Source organism: Leucoraja erinacea, chromosome 12, assembly GCF_028641065.1.
Source record: "Leucoraja erinacea ecotype New England chromosome 12, Leri_hhj_1, whole genome shotgun sequence".
Classification (NCBI taxonomy): domain Eukaryota; kingdom Metazoa; phylum Chordata; class Chondrichthyes; order Rajiformes; family Rajidae; genus Leucoraja; species Leucoraja erinaceus.
The window spans coordinates 47,800,982-47,822,510 of NC_073388.1; the positions used below are offsets into that span (position 1 = coordinate 47,800,982).

The 21,529-nt window shown below is 42.9% G+C and overlaps 1 protein-coding gene across 1 annotated transcript in view; it reads right to left on the reverse strand.

Moving 5' to 3' along the window:
* The window catches only part of LOC129702347 (phosphatidylinositol 3,4,5-trisphosphate 5-phosphatase 2A-like), a 109,823-nt gene that overhangs the window by 35,566 nt on the left and 52,728 nt on the right, over positions 1-21,529 (reverse strand). Inside the window, exons 3-9 of the mRNA XM_055644109.1 lie at positions 20,989-21,133; positions 16,514-16,640; positions 12,538-12,669; positions 7,576-7,660; positions 4,995-5,087; positions 3,463-3,582; positions 1,231-1,345 (exon numbers count right to left, since the gene is read on the reverse strand). Coding sequence (XP_055500084.1) covers positions 1,231-1,345; positions 3,463-3,582; positions 4,995-5,087; positions 7,576-7,660; positions 12,538-12,669; positions 16,514-16,640; positions 20,989-21,133 — 817 coding nt within the window. The remainder of the gene's footprint in view (positions 1-1,230; positions 1,346-3,462; positions 3,583-4,994; positions 5,088-7,575; positions 7,661-12,537; positions 12,670-16,513; positions 16,641-20,988; positions 21,134-21,529) is intronic.

The window sequence follows — 21,529 nt, forward strand, 5'->3', positions numbered from 1 at the left end:
GGGGAGAAGGCAGGAACGGGGTACTGATTGGGGATGATGAGCCATGATCACATTGAATGGCGGTGCTGGCTTGAAGGGCCGTTTTGCCTACAATAGGTTTTGCACCTATTGTCTATTGTCTATTGTCTCCCGGTGACTGCCTGAGTGTTCTCTGGGATCTTCGGTTTCCTCCGACATTCTAGGTCTGTAAGTTAATTGGCTTGGTATCAACGTAAAATTGTCCCTAGTGGGTGTAGGGTAGTGTTAATGTGCAGTGATCGCTGGTCAGCGTGAACTCGGTGGGCCGAAGGGCCTGTTTCCGCGCTGTGTCTCTAAACTAAACAAAGCCTTGCGACCTCATGGACTCTGGGTCACTATATATTGTTGGATGAGGCTGTCAATAGTTATCAGGTTCACAGGTCATTCTCCTAAATCCAGGGTTTAATTCCATTCTGATGACAGAAAACCTGTGGATATTATTGGATTTGCTGTCCAAAGTTGACGACATTTGGCCTATATGAGTCCAGGTCATTTTATTTTCCTTTTTGAGCAAATAACTAGGTTCAAATCTGTAAAAGTTCAACAAATCCCTGCCTATGCAAATGTGACGAACATTTAGAAGAAGTATCTGCAAAGAATGATGCTGACAAGATCTCTGGAATCGTACAGAAGCAATTGAAATCAATGCAGGGAAATTAGCGAATAAAGAAATGCCGACTGCATAATAGCTGGTACAGGTCTACCACCGATTTACCGGCACCTTTGATTCCCAGAGCCTTGCTAGATTATCTGTTTTGCCAGATCAAGTGATGTCACAGTCTGTGAGAGAAGTCGAATGGTAATGGAACGGTCAGCCTAGGCTGCCGGGAGACTGCAAAGTCGGCCTCGGTAGTTGGCTATGGGGACAGATCTGCTGCTCCCGGCCAGGCTGAAATTCCAGAGCCCTGACCCCAGGGGGAAAATTCAACATGCTGACGGGGGAAGATCGGATGCCTCACCCCACCTAAGGGCCAGATAAGGGGAGGGATTTCATGTGTAGTCTCATAATTGTGTCCGGATTAAAGAAGATGTCAGATCACCAGTTGCCAGAGAATCGATAATGCACCTGTAATTATATTGTAATTATTTACTTTGTACTTCCATAATTAACAAAAGGATAATAGATTCTTAATAAAATACGCTAAGTATGTAAAACGTGTGGATAACAGTACATTCCGAATGGAATACTGTGCAATGTTGAATTGTCCTCACTTTTGTCATACAAGATGGATTCCTCAGGAGAACCAGTGGCTTTCTTTGAGATCTGGAGCTTGCCTCCGTCCACATCAACACTTAACGTATATTTCTGAGTCTTGCCCAATTTTACCTGAAAAGGGAAAAATAAATCTTTACCAAACAAAGACGTGAGGTGTTGTTCTTCCAATTTGTGTTGGGCCTCACTCTGACTGGGGGAGACCCAGGGCAGAAAGGTCAGTGTGGGAATGGGAGGCGAGGAGTTAAAGTGTTGAGCAACCAGAAGATTAGGTAGGCCGAGTTAAATGTTACTGATTGTACGCCTTCCCCTTCCCTTCAGCTAACAATGAACCATTCTACATTTCTTTGATCTGTGTTTTCACACCTTACCCTTCCATATCTCTATTTCTCCATCTCCCCTGACTCTCAGTCTGAAGAAGGGTCTCTACTCGAAGCACCACTCATTCCTTCTCTCCAGAGATGCCGACTGTCCCGCTGGGTTAATCCAGCATTTTGTGTCTATCTTTGGTGTAAACCAGCATCTGCAGTTCCTTCCTACACATCAGATTTAAGGTGGTGGATATCTATTAAATATGAAAAGTAATAGGTTGAAAGGAAAAGTCTAAAAAATGGAAACTCTATCCTTATTGTGGAAGAGTGAAGAGAGGATGAGATAAACTTGCGAGACTAATATTCTATTTTGACATCGTCATGTTGTTTTGACATCTGTATGTGTGAAATATAACTATTTAGCCATGGTACTAGGACTTTTCTTTTTGCTTATGGAGCTGTTTCCTTATGGCTTACAAAGGACAAAGTAGGGAATGGAGAAAAATAATCCTCTGCGAAGATATAGGATATGTAAGATGTACATTTTGGATGCAAAGTGTGGGTAACTTTGGGCAGAATTTATTCATGGATTATAAACCATTGCAATTCTCAAAACTGTGGGATTTACTGGAGATATTTGCTTCCTCTTGTAATGGAGCCACCACAGATCTTTTTGGAGAGAATGGTTCAGGGTAGCATTTGGGAAATATGAAGCTCAGTTTGCCCATCTTATCCCCTATTAGCAACTAGGGAGAAGAGACTGGGAGAAATACTTACCTTCTAAACCACTATATCTGTCTGCAACCAAAATGTGTAGGAAGGAACTGCAGATGCTGGTTTAAACCGGCGATAGACACAAAATGCTGGAGTAACTCAGCGGGACAGGCAGCATCTCTGGACAGAAGAAATGGGTGACGTTTCGGGTTGGGTCTTACATAGAAACATAGAAAATAGGTGCAGGGGTAGGCCATTCGGCCCTTCAAGCCTGCATCGTCATTCAATATGATCATGGCTGATCATCCAACTCAGTATCCTGTACCTGCTTTCTCTCCATACTATTAGTCCCCATACTCCATCCCCTTAGTCACAAGGGCCACATCTAACTCCCTCTTAAATATAGCAAATGAACTGGCCTCAACTACCTTCTGTGGCAGAGAATTCCAGAGATTCACCACTCTCTGTGTGAAAAATGTTTTTCTCATCTCGGTCCTAAAAGACTTCCCCCTTATCTTTAACGTCAAGCCACAAAGGGTAGTTGAGGCCAGTTCATTGGCTATATTTAAGAGGGAGTTAGATGTGGCCCTTGTGGCTAAGGGAATCAGGGGGTATGGAGAGAAGGCAGGTACGGGATACTGAGTTGGATGATCAGCCATGATCATATTGAATGGCGGTGCAGGCTCGAAGGGCCGAATGGCCTACTCCTGCACTTAATTTCTATGTTTCTATGTTTCTATGTTTCTAAACTGTGATCCCTTGTTCTGGACTTCCCCAACATCAGGAACAATCTTCCTGCATCTAGCCTGTCCAACCCCTTAAGAATTTTGTAAGTTTCTATAAGATCCCCCCTCAATCTTCTAAATTCTAGCGAGTACAAGCCGAGTCTATCCAGTCTTTCTTCAAAGTCTTCTTGAAAATTGGTGGACCTCTGATATCTGTCTGTTTTAGCATAGTTACAACTGAATGGTTTGATGTGCCATTTCAGAGGTCAATCATGCAGCTGTGATGGTCCGGTCACTTTATGGCTGGAACTAGAAAGAAGAATTGATTTCCTAGCCTGAAGGATATTAGCGAACCTTTTCTTGATCCATCTGTGTTTGATGACAGAGTGAAACATTCCAGTTCCAGCACCATCGCTCCCTCCCCATGAAGAAAAGGTATCACATCTACATTATTTTTTGAAGGGAACACACTTTCTTTTACCTCGAAGCTCTGTATTGGGATTGGTTTCGATGAATTACGTCCAGTGCTTTCAGACGATGTGAAGAGAGCTGGCAATTCCACCTTCTGTGTGGTTGCCATGTGTTGCAGTCCCTTCACAACCTGCCAATGGATAGACAGACCACAAATGCATGAGACCACCTGAACCATTTACACAGAGTATAATCAAATAGTTCCCTCCATTCTGAATTTAATTGATGGTCGGAGTCTAAGAAGCTATGCCTTTTTGTCCATATCAGGAAAGAAGAAAAGGGAAGGGCATCTGCAGGAGGTGCGAGTTGGATGAAAGAATATAGGGAAGTATACAACGTATTCTGGAAATCCAATCCTCCAATTCCATTTTAACTCCATTTCCAGTCTTGCCTCCTCCATAAGGGCCTGTCCCACTTAGGCGACTTTTTTGGCGACAGTGGGAAAATAGGCTGTGGCCACATGGTGGCGGGGTGACGCGACGTGACGTGACGCCTGTATTGTCCTGACCTGTTGCCTCAAGTGTCGTGGCCTTTTTCTTGTCGCCGCTTGGTTTTGAAATGTTCAAAACCTCTCGGCGACAGTTAGCTTGGCGTTGCGAGCCTTCTCCTGGCGTAGGTGCTGTCGTGCGTTGTCGTAGGCTGTTGCCAGGTTGACGGCATCTGACGTTGGCTGTCGCCGGGCGCTGACTTTGGTGAATTCAAACGGCGGCAACCTGTATCATGCCACGCCAACCGGCGATGGTATCGGCGTCACGAGAAGTCATGTTGCGCCGTTTGAAAAAAAGTGCAGCCCCTCCACTTTTTTTGGCGAGACATGCTTCATAACCCGAAATTATCCGGCCCGCAGGCGTATTTTTCTCTTCTTCTGGGGACCTCCGACATCCAGAATCTCAGAACAAGCGCACAGTGAGCTCTAGGATCTTTGGGCAAATGCACGACCAGCCATGGCGGAAACCGACAGCCCCCCCAAAACCCTCCGCTCAACCACCGCTCAATCACAGCGCGGTTCAGTCGAGATATGGGGCCCTGTGAACAAAGCCCTGTGATTAGCCGCTGAGCGGAAGGGAGGGAGAGAGAGAGAGTAGAGAGGGAGGGGGGGGGGGATGGGGGATATATCCCCCACTTTTTGAGCTGGGGGATGGCCTACATTATTCCCCAGTTTTGGGAGATCGAGCAACTACAAAAAATAATATTTGCGCCACCCTCTGAGTTTTCTCACCCACTTGCACATCCCCTTCACCTCCCTCTTTCCTTTATATTGGGCAACATTTTGGTTGGTTCATTTAATCTCACCATTGTCGGTATCAATTTTCCTTATGCTTCTCTGAAGGACTGTGCAATATTTTGGTGCAGTAAATGCAAGCCGCAAGTTTTTCAATTTGTGGATCAGCTTTGATCAAAATCATGGTCTGTACTGAAACTTAATTCTTTCAGCCAGGAGGGCCAATGTTCTAAATGGCTTGGTTTAGATGGTTTAATACAATAACCTTGCCACATATTCATCAGCTCCAACACATTCAGAGAGAAAAAAAGGGAGTGTACCCGTTCTTCTGCATAGGACAGCAAATTGCCCAGATTTTTAATCTTGTTAACGATGACTTCAAGCTCATTGGAACTGCTCGGACTGAGAGGTTCCTGTGAAAAAAGAAACAGTAGGTATCAAATCTGGGGTTCAAAAATAACATTAGTTTGCTAGGTCTCTCTTCTTGTTAAAAGAACCACACAGCACAGTTATGTAGAGGCTTGCAATCCCAGAGAAGAGCTGCTTAATAGTTGTAAACGTCAATGGCCCACCGATGTTCTTCAGGTAATGTGGAGCCTCTTGGACAATACAGCTCACCCCCTCCATGACACACACTGGTCAACCTGAGGAGCATCTTCAGCAACAGACTGGTTCCACCAAGATGTAGTTCAGACTCCTTCCCTGTAGCTATCAAACTGTACAACTCCTCCCCCTTCCGTCACAGGGTAGACTGACTCCCTCCATATCCCCACTCCTTTCCACTCGATGGGCCAAATGGCCTCCTCCTGCACCTATTTTCTATGTTTCCATGTTTGTATGTTGCGATATAACTTTATTCAACCCAGGAGGGCAATTGGTCTGCCAACAGTCACAAACATGAAACATTAAACAAGACACAGACAAACTGGCACCATTCAGCAGCTTATCCCAGTTCTGCAAAAGGCACATTTAAATTAAACAAGATACATCAAACATGTACGGGGATCGCTGGACCTCCGCGCTGCCCCCGCGAGGCCCCCGCTTCCGGTTTGGTCGCGCTTGCCGCATGCAGTCGCATGCTCGTGGGACAGGCCCTTGACTAACGGTATCAAATTTCCTTTGGCTTAGCACGACACAATTTCATTGCAGCACTCAAAATATTGCTGGTATCCCTTACCCTTGTCTAAAACATGCTAATTCTCTATCTAGAGAAACTGAGTTGTGTTCTAGATCCTTGGTGGTACTTGCAGGAGTTGCAGCTTCCTAGATCGGTGTGCTAAAATCCATCCTGATGTAATCCTTTAAGAACGGGCTGCACAATGGCGCAACGGTAGAGTTGCTGCCTTACAGTGCTTGGCGTGCCGGAGACATGGATTCAATCATGACTACGGTTTGTAGGTTAATTGGCTTGATATGAGTGTAAATTGTCCCTTGTGTGTGTAGGATGGTGTTAATGTGCGGGGATCGTTTGTCGGTGCAGACTCAGTGTAGCAATGTTACAAAATTTTGAGATTTAAAAAATCAAGTCTGCAATTTATCCCATCAGATAAAGCATAACAATAAGTTTAATTTGACACCCAATTCGCTTTCATATCTCAAGTAATAAAAAAGTTATGGCCATTTTCATACTCGGAAATTAGCATCTTGTTCCCTATTGATTTTCTATGGACATAACAAAAAAGCTGTGATCGAGGACAGTCAAAAGCCCATAACCTTCTTAAAAATTAAGAGAACTGAATGAAATTTTCAGTTATCATAGATTGAACCATTCTGAAACAAATATAAAATAATCTTACTTGGAGGACCTGAAATTAAAGCATATAATTAGTTAGTTACCCAATTGTAGCTAATTTCAAACTTCAATTACTAGATCTAAACAACTATCCATTTCTTAATAAATGATTAACATTTTTAAATAGCCCAAGTGTCCAAATAATATTCACAAATAATTCACAATAAAACATGATTTTTAAATCTCATTTACATCAATTTATAGGCCAAATGGAAGGAATTTAGTGTCCAATTGCTGTAAATTAAAGTCCATTTAAATCGGCTTTCTAGTGGGTTCCTGTGAACGTGCTGGTTTAGAACGTTCACATTGCAGTGGATTTGTGCCCCCAAATGCCCAGAAAAATACTGCGGGATATAAAGAGCCCAAAATGAACTATTCGCTTTAGAAAACTTTATATACAGGGTTCTTAAGAAGCCCCTTTTAATGTAAAAATAAGGTACATACCTTTAATTGTTTGCTTTATAAAACCCTGGGGCTGCGAGAGGTTGCGGGTTGAGAGAGTGATTTTTAAACTACTATAACTATTATACAAGGCCATAAAAACTAATAATACCTTTTGCGACGGGGTCTTTCAGCGATTTTCCGTTAATGATTTACTAGGCTGAACATTTTCGATTGCAACAGCCTAGTAAAAATCGCGTTTTAAACCCGCCCCCTCTAAACAGCGCCAAAATCACACACACGGGGCTGGGACAGATTCTCAGACACGATTCAGGTAGGTTTTGTAACATACCTACTCAGTGGGCCGTAGGGCCTGTTTCCATGCTGTATCTCTAAAACTAAAACTAAACTAAAAAACATGAGAAGTGAGAAAAATGAGCAGAATTTTAAAGAGTAAAATCCCAGCAAAATCAATTCAATATACAACATGAATAAGTACTTCCATCTTTCTGCAAGGATTTTGAATAACATCATAGTCTGGGTTCACACATGATGCAGCCATTTGTAGAGAGGGTTTCAGTGCCATTAGCCATAAATGTCAACATGAGTTATTAACTGAGGAAGACAGTAATCTGGGACATTGTGGGAGGTTTCCACATTCCCTTGCTGACGCCACACACACTGAAGTAGTACTTGTAAGATGTTATTCAAATTGAATGATACCATACCTCTTTCTTGGGTGGGTTGCTGAGAGCATTGACGCTGAATAAATGCACTAACATCTCAAGGTTGTTCGTCACCAGGTCCATTTCCCTGTTGAAGATAGGAAACAATAAGCAAAGAATCCTATAGAATCCTACATCCTATAGAAAGGACATGCAGGTGGGCAGAGGAGGAGGGGTAGCTCTGCTGGTGAGGGATGGAATTCAGTCCCTTGCGAGGGAAGACATAGGGACTGACGAGGTAGAGTCACTGTGGATTGAGTTGAGGAATTGTAAAGGCAAGAAGACACTAATTGGTGTTATCTACAGACCCCCAAATAGTAGCCGGGATGTAGGGTGTAAATTGCAGCAGGAATTAAAACTGGCATGTAACAAAGGTAATGCCACTGTGATGATGGGGGATTTCAATATGCAGGTGGACTGGGAAAATCAGGTTGGTTCAGGACCCCCAAGAAAGGGAGTTTGTAGAGTGCCTCCGAGATGGATTCTTAGAGCAGCTTGTAATGGAGCCGACCAGAGAAAAGGCTATTCTGGATTTAGTGTTGTCCAATGAACCAGATTTGATAAGAGAACTCGAGATAAAGGAACCGCTTGGAGGTAGTGATCATAATATGATTAGTTTTAATCTGCAATTTGAGAGGAGAAGGTTAAATCGGAAGTGTCAGTGATGCAATTGAACAAAGGGGATTATGAAGGCATGAGAGAGGAGCTGGCCAAGGTAGACTGGAAAGGGATCCTAGCAGGAATGACAGTGGAACACCAATGGCAGAAATTTCTGGGCATAATCCGGAAGTCGCAGGATCATTTCATTCCAAAAACAAAGAAAAATCCTAAGGGGAGTAGGAGGCAACCGTGGCTGACAAGAGGAGTTAGGGATAGAATAAAATTAAAAGAAAAGATGTATAACACAGTAAAGAGTAGCCGGAAGCCAGAGGATTGAGAAACGTTCATAAGACAACAGAAGGAAACAAAACGGGCAATACGGGCTGAAAAAATGAAATATGTGGGGAAGCTGGCCAGGAATATAAAGAAGGGCAGTAAAAGTTTCTTTAGATATGTTAAAGGAAAAAGAGTAGCAAAATCAGATGTGGGTCCCTTGAAGGCAGACACGGGTGAAATTATTATGGGGGACAAGGAAATGGCAGAGGAGTTGAATACGTACTTCGGATCTGTCTTCACTAAGGAAGACACAAACAAATTTCCAGAAGTACTGGGGGACAGAGGATTAAAGGGGGTAGAGGAATTGAAAGAAATTTCATTAGGCGAGAAATAGTATTGGGTAGGCTAATGGGACTGAAGGATGATAAATCCCCGGGGCCTGATGGTCTGCATCCCAGGATCCTCATGGATGTGGCTCTAGAAATAGTGGACGCACTGGTTATCATTTTCCAATGTTCAATAGATTGAGGATCAGTTCCTGTGTATTGGAGGATAGTTAATGTTATTCCACTTTTCAAGGAAGGAGCGAGAGAGAAAACAGGGAATTACAGACCAGTTAGCCTGACCGGTGGTGGGAAAGATGCTGGAGTCAATTATTAAAGAGGTAATAATGGGGCATTTGGATAGCAGTAAAAGGATTAGTCCAAGTCAACATGGATTTATGAAAGGAAAATCATGCTTGACTAATCTTCTGGAATTTTTTGAGTATGTGACATGTAAAATGGACGAAGGGGAGCCGGTGGATGTAGTGTATCTAGATTTTCAGAAAGCCTTTGATAAGGTCCCGCATGGAAGACTGGTGACTAAAATTAGAGCACATGGTATTGGGGGTAGGGTGTTGACGCGGATAGAAAATTGGTTGGCAGACCGGAAGAAAAGAGTAAGAGTGAACGGGTCCTTTTCAGAATGACATGCAGTGGCGAATGGAGTGCCGCAAGGCTCGGTGTTGGGGCCGCAACTGTTTACCATATATATTAATGATTTGGAAGAGGGAATTAGGAGCAACACTAGCATGTTTGCAGATGATACATAGCTGGGTGGCAGTGAGAACTGTGAAGAGGATGTTAGGAGGTTGCAGGGTGACCTGGCCAGGTTGACTGTGTGGGCAGATGCGTGGCAGATGCAGTATAATGTAGATAAATGTGAGGTTATCCAATTTGGTGGTAAAAAACAAGGGGGAAGATTATTATCTCAATGGGATTAGGTTAGGTAAGGGGGAGGTACAGCGAGACCTGGATGTCCTTGTACACCGGTCACTGAAAGTTGGCGTGCAGGTACACATCAGGCAGCGAAGAAAGCTAATGGAATGTTGGCCTTTATAACAAGAGGATTTCAGTATAGGAGTAAAGAGGTTCTTCTGTAGTTGTATAGGGCTCTGGTAAGACCACATCTGGAGTATTGTGTACAGTTTTGGTCTCCTAATTTGAGGAAGGACATCCTTGTGTTTGAGGCAGTGCAGGGTAGGTTCACGAGATTGATCCCTGGGATGGCGGGACTGTCATATGAGGAAAGATTGAAAAGACTAGGCTTGTATTCACTGGAGTTTAGAAGGATGAGGGGGATCTTAAAGAGTCATATAAAATTATAAAAGGACTGGACAAGCTAGATGCAGGAAAAATGTTCTCAATGTTGGGCGAGTCCAGAACCAGGGGCCACAGTCTTAGAATAAAGAGGAGGCCATTTAAGACTGAGGTGAGAAAAATCTTTTTCACCCAGAGAGTTGTGAATTTGTGGAATTCCCTGCCACAGAGGGCAGTGGAGGCCAAATCACTGGATGGATTTAAGAAAGAGTTAGATAGAGCTCTAGGGTTTAGTGGAATAAAGGGATATGGGGAGAAGGCAGGCATGGGTTATTGATTGGGGATGTTCAGCTATGATCACAATGAATGGCTCGAAGGGCCAAATGGCCTCCTCCTGCACCTATTTTCTATGTTTCTATGTTTCTAAAGGTAAAGGCAATATGCAGAGATCTGGTCCCAATATAAAAAGGTACTATATATATGAACATCAGGCCCTGAAACTTTAAAATGAAAATATATTTGTAACCAGTTTAAAAATAACTGATCATACTGTGAAATAGATAGATATAGATATAGATATAGATATGCCATTTATTGTCACTATACATGTACAGTGAAATTGAAAGCTGCTCGTACTCAGTGCATACATATAATTTAGTACAAAAAACAAGAAACAGAAAAAACAAAAACAGAAGGGAGAAGGGGGGGGGGGGGGGGGGGGGGGAATAGGTGCACAATTCTGCGGCGTTATATACATATATACAGATGGAAGTCCGGGTGTTGGGCTGTGAAGTCAGTGCATGTGTGAATTTGAATTAAGAGTAGTTATAATTTTCGGAAATTATCTGATTCCAGGTGTATGCTGGGCAGATTTGAAGGATTTGGAATAATCAAGGTGACAGTGATAGTGACCATCATTTCTGAAGTGGACTATTGTATTTGAGCAGAATATCTCAAATGTACATGGACGTTTTGCAAGGACAACATATGGATGATTCTTCAGAAAGTGTCTGCTTTGAATTTTCAGGAAACTCGAAAATAAAACTTAAATTTTTGCAACTTTGAATGTTGTTTCACATAGTTGAACATCTCTACAATGGGAAAAATATATTTGGCGCTATCTTTTAGAGAATTTAATTCAATTTTTCCTCTAGTTTTTTCCAGATTGCCCATTGCATTGTCATATCCGTCGCAGTTTTATGATGAACAACACTATAAAATATAACTGATTTAAGAATGTAACATCAATTTTTTGTCGCAGTCTTTCAAATTATAGACTATCATCCTCAAATAAACCACAAAAAAACAAAAAAAACGTTTTCAGGCTAACGCATTGATTTTAAACGTTTGTTACAGTTTACTGCCAAAAAAAGTGGTGATTTTCAACAAGAGTGGTATCACATAACTTTTCACCAACTTCCTCTAAAACAATATTTATTTCAGATGAATAGGCAGAAGCATACTGTTAATTTATCAATTACAATTCATAATTATGGTCATCGTTGTATTATTTTACACATTATGAGCATAAAATACTCGTGTAACGGGCATGACTCAACGTGCTGGAGATGATCAAGGGAGTGTCGCGTGACGGAGATTACTAAAGGGTGATTCTTCAGTCGACTTTGGTGTCCCACTACATTGATGCTGTATATATCCGTAAAATCCGTAATTCTATCCCATTTCTTCTTTTTCTATATTGTTAATAAACATAATCCTCATAAATAAAGATGAAACCCTAAATGAATAAGGAGGAGTTTTTTTTTTGTTTTTTTCCCGGCCCGATGTTCGATGTCCCCCCCCCCCCCCCCCGGAAAAAATTATAAAATAACTCTTTATTAATTTACCGTTTGATCTTTATTTATGAAGATTATGTTTATTATATTCCTTATATACAGCATCAAAGTAGCGGGACACCAAAGTAGACACTTACTGAAGAATTACCCATATACTAGGTTGCAGATGAAGTGCATCTATCACTATGTCCTTTATAGAAGGACACTTGTAGTGTGTACCCGATCCAATCTTATACTGACCCTGATACCCACAGCTCCATCATGCCCTTACAAACTAATCTGTTCTGGAAAAGTAGGGACAGCTTGTGAAAGCTTCCCTTGTAAACAATGATCCCAAAAATGAATAGAAGTAAGGTTAACTCATCATCCAAAAAAGAAAGCTTGGCAAACATTTAATTGAAGACTCTTTGCAAATTATCTGCCTAATTTAGTGTTAGAGAAATAGGCCCTTCAGCCCATCTAGTCCATGCTGACCAATGATCACCTGTTCTATGTTATCCCACTGTTGTATCCAACACATTAAGGGCAATTTATATAATAAGGCAATTAACCTACAAACCTGCACATCTTTGGAATGTTGTACATCTTAAGAAATGGGAGAACTCAGGCTGTGAGGCAGTGAGTTTCCCTTCTCGTATTAATCATGTAAATCTGTTTTATTATGCTTTACTCCATTAATAACATGTGAGACAAGTTTTCCTGTTGGATTGTACCTGTCTAGGTCTTTGCACAACTTCACGAGGCTCTTGTTAAGATGCAACAGAGATGTAGATCCACAGCTAATAGCATCAAAATCCTTCGGAAGATTGTTCTTCAAGTAGTCATTCACCAAGGTAGCATGATCACTGCATAAGGAAAATATATTACCGCATGGTCCACAGATTGCACCGAAAATAGACAATAGACAATAGGTGCAGGAGTAGGCCATTTGGCCCTTCGAGTCACTGTGATCATGGCTGATCATCCACAATCAGTACCCCGTTCCTGCCTTCTCCACATTTCCCTTGACTCTGCTATCTTTAAGTGCTCTATCTAACCCTCTCTTGAAAACATCTAGAGAATCAGCCTCCACTGCCTTCTGAGGCAGAGAATTCCACAGATTCACAACTGGGTGAAAAAGTGTTTCCTCGTCTCCGTTCTAAATTGCCTACCCCTTATTCTTAAACTGTGGCCCCTGGTTCTGGACTCCCCCAATATTGGGAACATGTTTCCTGCCTCTAGCGTCTCCAATCCCTTAATAATCCTATATGTTTCAATAAGATCCCCTCTCATCCTTCTAAATTCCAGTGTATACCAGCCCAGTTGCTCCATTCTTTCAACATATGACAGTCCCGCCATCCCGGGAATTAACTTGGTGAACCTACACTGCACTCCCTCAATAGCAAGAATGCCCTTCCTCAAATTTGGAGACCAATACAGCACATAATACGCCAACATGCCATTAGCTTTCTTCACTGCCTGTTGTACCTGCATGCTTTCTTTCAGTGACTGATGTACAAGGACACCAAGAACTCGTTTTACTCCCCCTTTTCCTAACTTGATGCCATTCAAACAATAATATACCTTCCTGTTCTTGCCACCAAAGTGGATAACCTCACATTTATCCACATTAAATTGTATCTGCCATGCATTTTCCCCACTCACCCAACCTGCCCAATTCACCCTGTTTCCTCATAGCATTCTCCTCACATTACATTACCACCCAGCTTTGTGTCATCTGCAAATTGCTAATGTTACTTTTAATCTCTTCATGGAAACATAGAAACATAGAAAAATAGAAAATAGGTGCAGGAGGAGGCCATTCAGCCCTTCGAGCCAGCATCGCCATTCATTGTGATATATGGCTGATCATCCCTAATCAATAGCCCGTGCCTGCCTTCTCCCCATATCCGTTGATTCCACTAGCCCCTAGAGCTCTATCTAACTCTCCGCTAATTGACTCCAGCATCTTTCCCACCACCGAAGTCAGGCTAACTGCTCTGTAATTCCCCGTTTTCACACTCGCTCCTTTCTTGAAAAGTGGGATAACGCTAGCTATCCTCCAATCCACAGGAACTGATCCTGAATCGATCTAACATTGGAAAATAATCACCAATGCGTCCACTTTTTCTAGAGCCACCTCCCTGAGGACCCTGGGATGCAGACCATCAGGCCCAGGGGATTTATCATCCTTCAGTCCCATTAGCCTACCCAATACTATTTCTCGCCTAATGAAAATTTCTTTCAGTTCCTCTACCCTCTTAGATCCTCTGTCCTCCAGTACATCTGGGAGATTGTTTGTGTCTTCCTTAGTGAAGACAGATCCGAAGTACCTGTTCAACTCTTCTGCCATTTCCTTGTTGCCCATAATAATTTCACCTGTGTCTGCCTTCAAGGGACCCACATTTGACTTTGCTACTCTTTTTCCCTTAACATATCTAAAAAAGCTTTTACTGTCCTTCTTTATATTCCTAGCCAGCTTCCCCTCGTACTTCATCTTTTCAGCCCGTATTGCCCGTCTTGTTTCCTTCAGAATCTATAGAACATTGCAAGTTTTCTCAATTAATAGTTTTCTCAATAAGTAATGATCTTCTGAGCTCCAGAGTAAGTGCCGGTCGATGGATTCAGGTTGGATAATTCTTTCTCGACTATCTGAACAAGATGACCTCAAAAAGTTTGCATTGATTTTAATTCCAAATTTAGTTTAGTTTAGTTTAGTTTAGAGATACAGGGCGGAAACAGGCCCTTCAGCCCACCGAGTCTGCACCGACCAACGATCCCTGTACATTAACACTACCCTACACACATTGGGAACAATCTGCATTTACACCAAGCTAATTAAACTACAAACCTGTATGTCTTTGGAATGTGGGAGGACACCGAAGATCTCAGAGAAAACCCACGCAGGTCACGGGAAAAATGTACAAACGCCGTACAGACAGCACCCGTAGTCAGGATCGAAATCATTGATGTAGATGACAAACAGTTGTCATTACGTTTCTGCATGATATCTTTTCAATGGTTTCTGCAACTTCACATCCATTGCACCATTTACCACCAATGTTACTTCTCCAAGGTATTTTCACAGATTTGGCCAGCATAACTTTCCCTTCTGATATTGATGATATTTACTGATTACATCTTGTCAAAGATTCCCGCTGAACTGGCTGTCCTGTCATCAGGTACATTAGCATTGTGCATCTTTGGAGAATAGAGATCACTCTTCATCCCATGTTCTTCCTCAGCAGAACGGCAACAATTACATTCTCATTTAAAATATATTTTCCCATTCTCCTCATGATCCTCGGATACAATCTAGCAATTTGTCCTCAATAAGCCCATTTTATCTAATATCTATCTTTTATTTATTAGTCTTGTGGTAATTACCTCCTCTTTGTTACCTGAAAATAGTTTAAAATAAATATGCCCAACCTCTCCTTCCAGATTTCCAAATACACATTTAATAATTATAATTGCACATATATGTAGAATATTTTACTGTTAATATTAAATCATTTTCACTTATAATGCTGTCAATTTACTCTCCATGTCCCAACCTTAATCTCCTGCATAGACAAAAGTGCTGGAGAAACTCAGCGGGTGCAGCAGCATCTATGGAGCGAAGGAAATAGGCAACGTTTCGGGCCAAAACTCTTAATCTCCTGCATAACGCTGTATTAGATTTACTCTCAAATAGGTAAGTCCTGTACTTAGATTTCAGCATGTTTCGTTTAGTTTCAGACCCTCTTAAATGTACTCTTCTTTAAGTCCCACTACAGCTAAATGTTTAGTCTTGCAGACACAAAGAACAAAGTGCTGAAGTAACTCAGCAGATTAGGCAGCGTTGCTGGACGATACGGATAGATGACGTTTCAGGTTGGGACCCTTCTTCAGCATGAAACATCACCTATCCAAGTCCTCCAGAGATGCTGGCTGACCCGTTTAGTTACTACAGCTGTTAGTCCTTTTCTTGCTCAAGTCTGCCCTAATCAAAAAATTATATTTAATATACATCTTTCTTTATGTTGCACCGTAATGCATAACTTCAGAGATACCTATGTTTAATTACGTTCACTGATGTATTTTGTTACCAGGGAATCACTTCTGCTCCTGTACACACTGCTTAAATCTGGGAACATAAATAGATTTCTCTCTCTCTTTCCTCTATTTACTACATCACAAGGCGGTAAAGTGCCTGTCGCACTTGGGCATCATTTGCGGGTCATTTACGCAACATTTTAAAAATTGGTTGGCGCGTCGTAACACGCGCATGACACGCGCATGACGTGCATGATGCGCGCATGCTGCATGGTGAGGCGTGGTGGCATATGCAGTGATGCACGGTAGCGGACACGCGCATGACGTGCATGATGCGCGCATGCTGCATGGTGAGGCGTGGTGGCATATGCAGTGATGCATGGTAGCGGACACGCGCATGACGTGCATGATGCGCGCGTGCTGCATGGTGAGGCGTGGTGGCATATGCAGCGATGCACGGTAGCGGACACGCGCATGACGCGCGCATGCTGCATGGTGAGGCGTGGTGGCATTTGCAGTGATGCACGGTAGCGCACGGCGCCCTAGGATTTTGGGATGCTCAAAATCCTCGCTCGCCACCTGCCTAACGCGCAAATGACGCCCAAGTGGGACTGGCCCTTAAGTGTTTTGCTTTGAAATCTCAATGCTTAAGACATTTTGCAAGAACAGTACCTTTTCACAGATCCCTCCTGCAAATGTTCCTGTATTTGTTGAACTAAGGTATTTCTTGTCTCTGTAGAAATGCTGATGGAAGCACTGAATGGACGAGGGGGCAGGGCTGGTTTCTCATCTTCACCGTCTACAAATGAAAGGAGAAGCGCATGACCTCCAGGACTCCTGATGAATGCCAGTGCACGAACTCATGGCAACAACAGTCAGAACAACATGATCAGTCATATCTCTCTACAAATCCCTGCAAAAGCAGCATCTGTATTTTAAATCTCTCAAACTGTTTATCCACGTTAATAATGGCATGCATTTATTCCATTAAAAAAAAGAGCATAAATGACCATTTCATTACAATTTGTAATTTGCTCTTTAAATAAACAAAAGCTTTAAAAGACGTATTACATAAAATATAATTTTTTAATCCATTAATTTTTATCTTGCCCTGAAATCCCGAAGTCAGTGCATTTTATATTCTCTACCAGTTGATACTTCTGTGATTATTTGGGGATCTACATTGGTCTGTACCATATCAGGATTAAAATTGTTGCAGGACCATTTAGCTCTGTGCGGCTGTTCCTAAACATGCGAGTTAAAGTTATCCTGGTGTGACTAGTGGAGAGGCAGCTTTGTCCTGGCCTTTAAAGGTGCTGTACTAATCCGAGTAAACCATGGAGATACAGTGTGGAAACAGGCCCATCGGTCTACCGAGTCCGAGCCAACTAGCGATCACCCAAACACTAGTTCTATCCTACTCACTAGGGACAATTTACAGAAGCCAATAAACTTACAAACTTGCACGTCTTTGGAATGTGGGCGGAAACCAGGACATCCAGAGAAGACCCATGCAGGTCACGTGGAGAACGCACAAACCTCATGCAGACAGCATCTGTAGTCCGGATTAAACCCAGGTCCGTGGCGCTGAAAGGCAGCAACTCTACCACGGTGCCGACACTATCATGCTTACATTAAATCCAATGCAAAAGTATTGGATGTTGGGTACAGTAAAGGGTAATGATGTTCCCATAATTTCATTCAGTTAAGAGTTGTTCAGAATAGTGTGAATTTAAAGTCACATCTATATCAGGCAGCGTAATTGGGTATTAACAAATCAAATTGATTGTTATAACAAACCATTAGATTCATATATTTTAATGCAGTTTATTTAGAAACATAGAAACATAGAAATTAGGTGCAGGAGTAGGCCATTCGGCCCTTCGAGCCTGCACTGCCATTTAATATGATCATGGCTGATCATCCAACTCAGTATCCCGTACCTGCCTTTTCTCCATACCCTCTGATCCCCTTGGCCACAAGGGCCACATCTAACTCCCTCTTAAATATAGCCAATGAACTGGCCTCAACTACCCTCTGTGGCAGAGAGTTCCAGAGATTCACCACTCTCTGTGTGAAAAAAGTTCTCCTCATCTCGGTTTTAAAGGATTTCCCCCTTATCCTTAAGCTGTGACCCCTTGTCCTGGACTTCCCCAACATCGGAAACAATCTTCCTGCATCTAGCCTGTCCAACCCCTTAAGAATTTTGTAAGAATTTTGTAAGTTTCTATAAGACCTTAAGAATTTTGTAAGTTTCTATAAGTTTCTATTTAACATAAATTCCCCCGCCACCAGAATGGGATTTGAATTCGAGTCTCATGCAATTACTATACGCCTGATGAATTACCAACACAGCTATTTTTGCCATAAACACTTTATCAATTCATAGATGGGGCTCATGTTGTCGACCTCCCCTTGGCGAGCCCTGTCAACTGACCTCAGTCAGGCCAACGACAATAAACAGAGACAGCAGCAGGACCGCAGTTTGGCGCCAACCTGGAGCATGCGCCCTTTTTAGGGCGGGCACCTACGGATGTCGAACCGAATGGCATCACCCTGCTGCGGACTTCTGCTGCCCCAAACGCACAAAGAAGAAGAATTCATAAATTTATAGAGCCATTCAGCACAGAAACAGGCCCATCTCATCCATATTGACCAAGATGTTTAGTTTACTTTAGAGATACAGCACGGAAAAGGGACATTCCGTGCTGACCAGCGATCCCCCAAATGTAAACTGTCCCTAGTGTGTGTAGATAGCATTGGGTGAGTGGGCAGATGCATAGCAGATGCAGTTTTATGTGGATAAATGTGAGGTTTTCCACTTTGGTGGCAAAAACGGGAAGACAGATAATTATCTGAACGGTGTCAAGTTCGGAAAAGGGAAGTACAACGGGATCTGGGGGCCCTTGTTCATCAGTCACTTAAAGTAAGCTTGCAGGTACAGCAGGCAGTGAAGAAAGCTAATGACATGTTGGCCTTCATAACAAGATGAGTTGAGTATAATAGCAAATAAGTCCTTCTGCAGTTGTACAGGGCCCTAGTGAGACCACACCTGGAGTATTGTGTGTAGTTTTGGTCCCCTAATTTGCGGAAGGACATTCTTGCTATTGGGGGAGTGCAGCATAGGTTCACAAGGTTAATTCACAGGATGGCGGGACTGTCATATGTTGAAAGAATATAGTGACGGTTTGTATACACTGGAATTTAGAAGGATGAGAGGTGATCTTATTGAAACATATAAGATTATTAAGATATTGGACAGGCTAGAGGCAGGAAACATATTCCCGATGTTGGGGGTGTCCAGAACCAGGGACCACAGTTTAAGAATAATGGGGAGGCCATTGAGAACGGAGACGAGGAAAAACTTTTTCACCTAGAGAGTTGTGAATCTGTGGAATGCTCTGTCTCAGAAGGCAGTGGAGGCCGATTCTCTGGATGCTTTCAAGAGAGAGTTAGATAGAGCTCTGAAAGATAGCTGAGTCAGGGGATATGGGGAGATGGCAGGAACAGGGTACTGATTGTGGATGATCAGCCATGATCACAGTGAATGGCAGTGCTAGCTCGAGGGGCTGAATGGCCTCCTCCTGCACCTATTGTCTATTAATATCTACACACACTAGAGACAATTTACATTTTTACCAAGCCAATTAACCTACAAGCCTGTACATCTTTTTAGTGTGGGAGGAAACAGAAGAGAAAACCCACATGGGCACAGGGAGAACATACATATTCTGTACAGACAGCATCCATAGTCAAGATGGAAATCGGGTTTCTGACGCAGAAAAGCAGCAACTCTACTGTTGCGCCATCGTGTGGCCAATGTCTTTCGGCACTAATCCTATTTGCTTGCAATTGCCCCATATCCCAATGAAACGTTCTTGTCTAAAAAGTATTTTAAACATTGCAATTGTTCCCACCCCCATCACTTCTTCTGGAACTCATTGCATATATTCACCATCTTCTGCGCGAAAATGTTTCCCACAGATCTTTAGAATCTTTACCCCCCCCCCTCCCCTCCCCTCCTTAATACCCTCTACTTTCAGATTCCTGACCCAGGGAAAAATACTTTGACTATCTACCCTATTTATGTCCCCCAAGATTTTATTAACCTCTATAAGTTCGGCCCTCAGCCTCCTTTGCCCCCAGCCTATCCCATCTCTCTTTATCACTCAAGCCTTCCAGGTTACATTCCTGTGACTATTTTCTTTGCCATCTCCAGCTTAATCACATCCTTGTTGTAATGTACTGACCAGAACTGCACATAATACTGCAAATGTGGCCTAGCCAACAATTTGTACACCTGCACCATACTATCCCAACTCCAGATCTCAATGCTTTGGCTGATGTAGGCAAGCAAACCGCATACACATTCTTCATACGTTTGTAAGTTCTAGGAGCAGAAACAGGCCATTCAGCCCATCGAGTCTTCTCCTCCATTCAATCATGGCTGATCTATCTTTCCCTCTCACCCCCATTCTCCTGCCTTCTCCCCATTGCCCCAGACACACTAATCAAATTCTTCACCACTCACTGTACCCGAGTTGCAGAAAGGGACACAGGGAACTATTTCCTTGCACACTCAGGTTTAGTTTAGTTGAAGGTACACAAAAATGCTGGAGAAACTCAGCGGGTGCAGCAGCATCGATGAAGTGAAGGAAATAGGCAACGCTTCGGGCCGAAACCCTTCTTCAGACTGATAGGGGGTGGCGGGGAGAAGGAAGGAAAAAGGAGGAGGAGGAGCCTGAGGGCTGGGGGATGGGAGGAGACAGCTCGAGGGCTAAGGAAGGGGAGGAGACAGCAAGGGCTAACAAACTTGGGCGAATTCAATGTTCATGCCTGCCGAATGCAGGCTCCACAAGCGGAATATGAGGTGCTGTTCCTCCAATTTCCGGTGTTGCTCACTCTGGCAATGGAGGAGACCCAGGACAGAGAGTTTAGTTGAGTTTGGTTTAGTTTTGTTTAATTTAGTTTAGTTTAGTTTAGTTAAGTTTAAGTCACGTGTACCGAGGTACAGTGAAAAGCTTTTGTTGTGTGCTATCCTGTCAGCGGAAAGACTGTATATTATTGCAATCAAACCATCCACAGTGTAACATTACACTCCCCAGTGCATGTCAATAATCAATCCAGAACATTTATCAAAGGGTCACCTGACAAATCATCCATGATTTCTTTCTCGTTTTCCCTCTCCACGGGATACTGCAGTGGTGTCACCAGTCCTTGGTATGGTTGCTGATAGTTTAACATCAGATCTATGAGGCATGAGAACTTCTTCACTGGAACTCCTTTCTCTGTCTGCAATAAAGCACAATCACAACAGGCCGCTGAGAATCATCAACTTCCTGGATTTCTGAACTTGTAACTGGTTTCATTGAATAAGATATTTTATAATATCGAAAAGGAGAGTTAAGGCTGCAAGGTGGTTGATAGACACAAAATGCTGGAGTAATTCAACGGGTCAAGTGCAACCCTGGAATAGGTGACGTTTTGGGTCGAAACCCTTCTTCAGACTGAGAGTCAGGGGAGAGGTAAACTAGAGATATGAAAAGGCACAGAGCAGATCAGAGCCGGCACCGATGACCAAAGAGCCCACAACGATCCATTGTTGGCTGTGGAGGAGGTGACAAGGAAGGGATAGGAACAGTAAAACTAGCAGAGAACTCTCCAATGACGTGGATAGTGGCTCAGGGC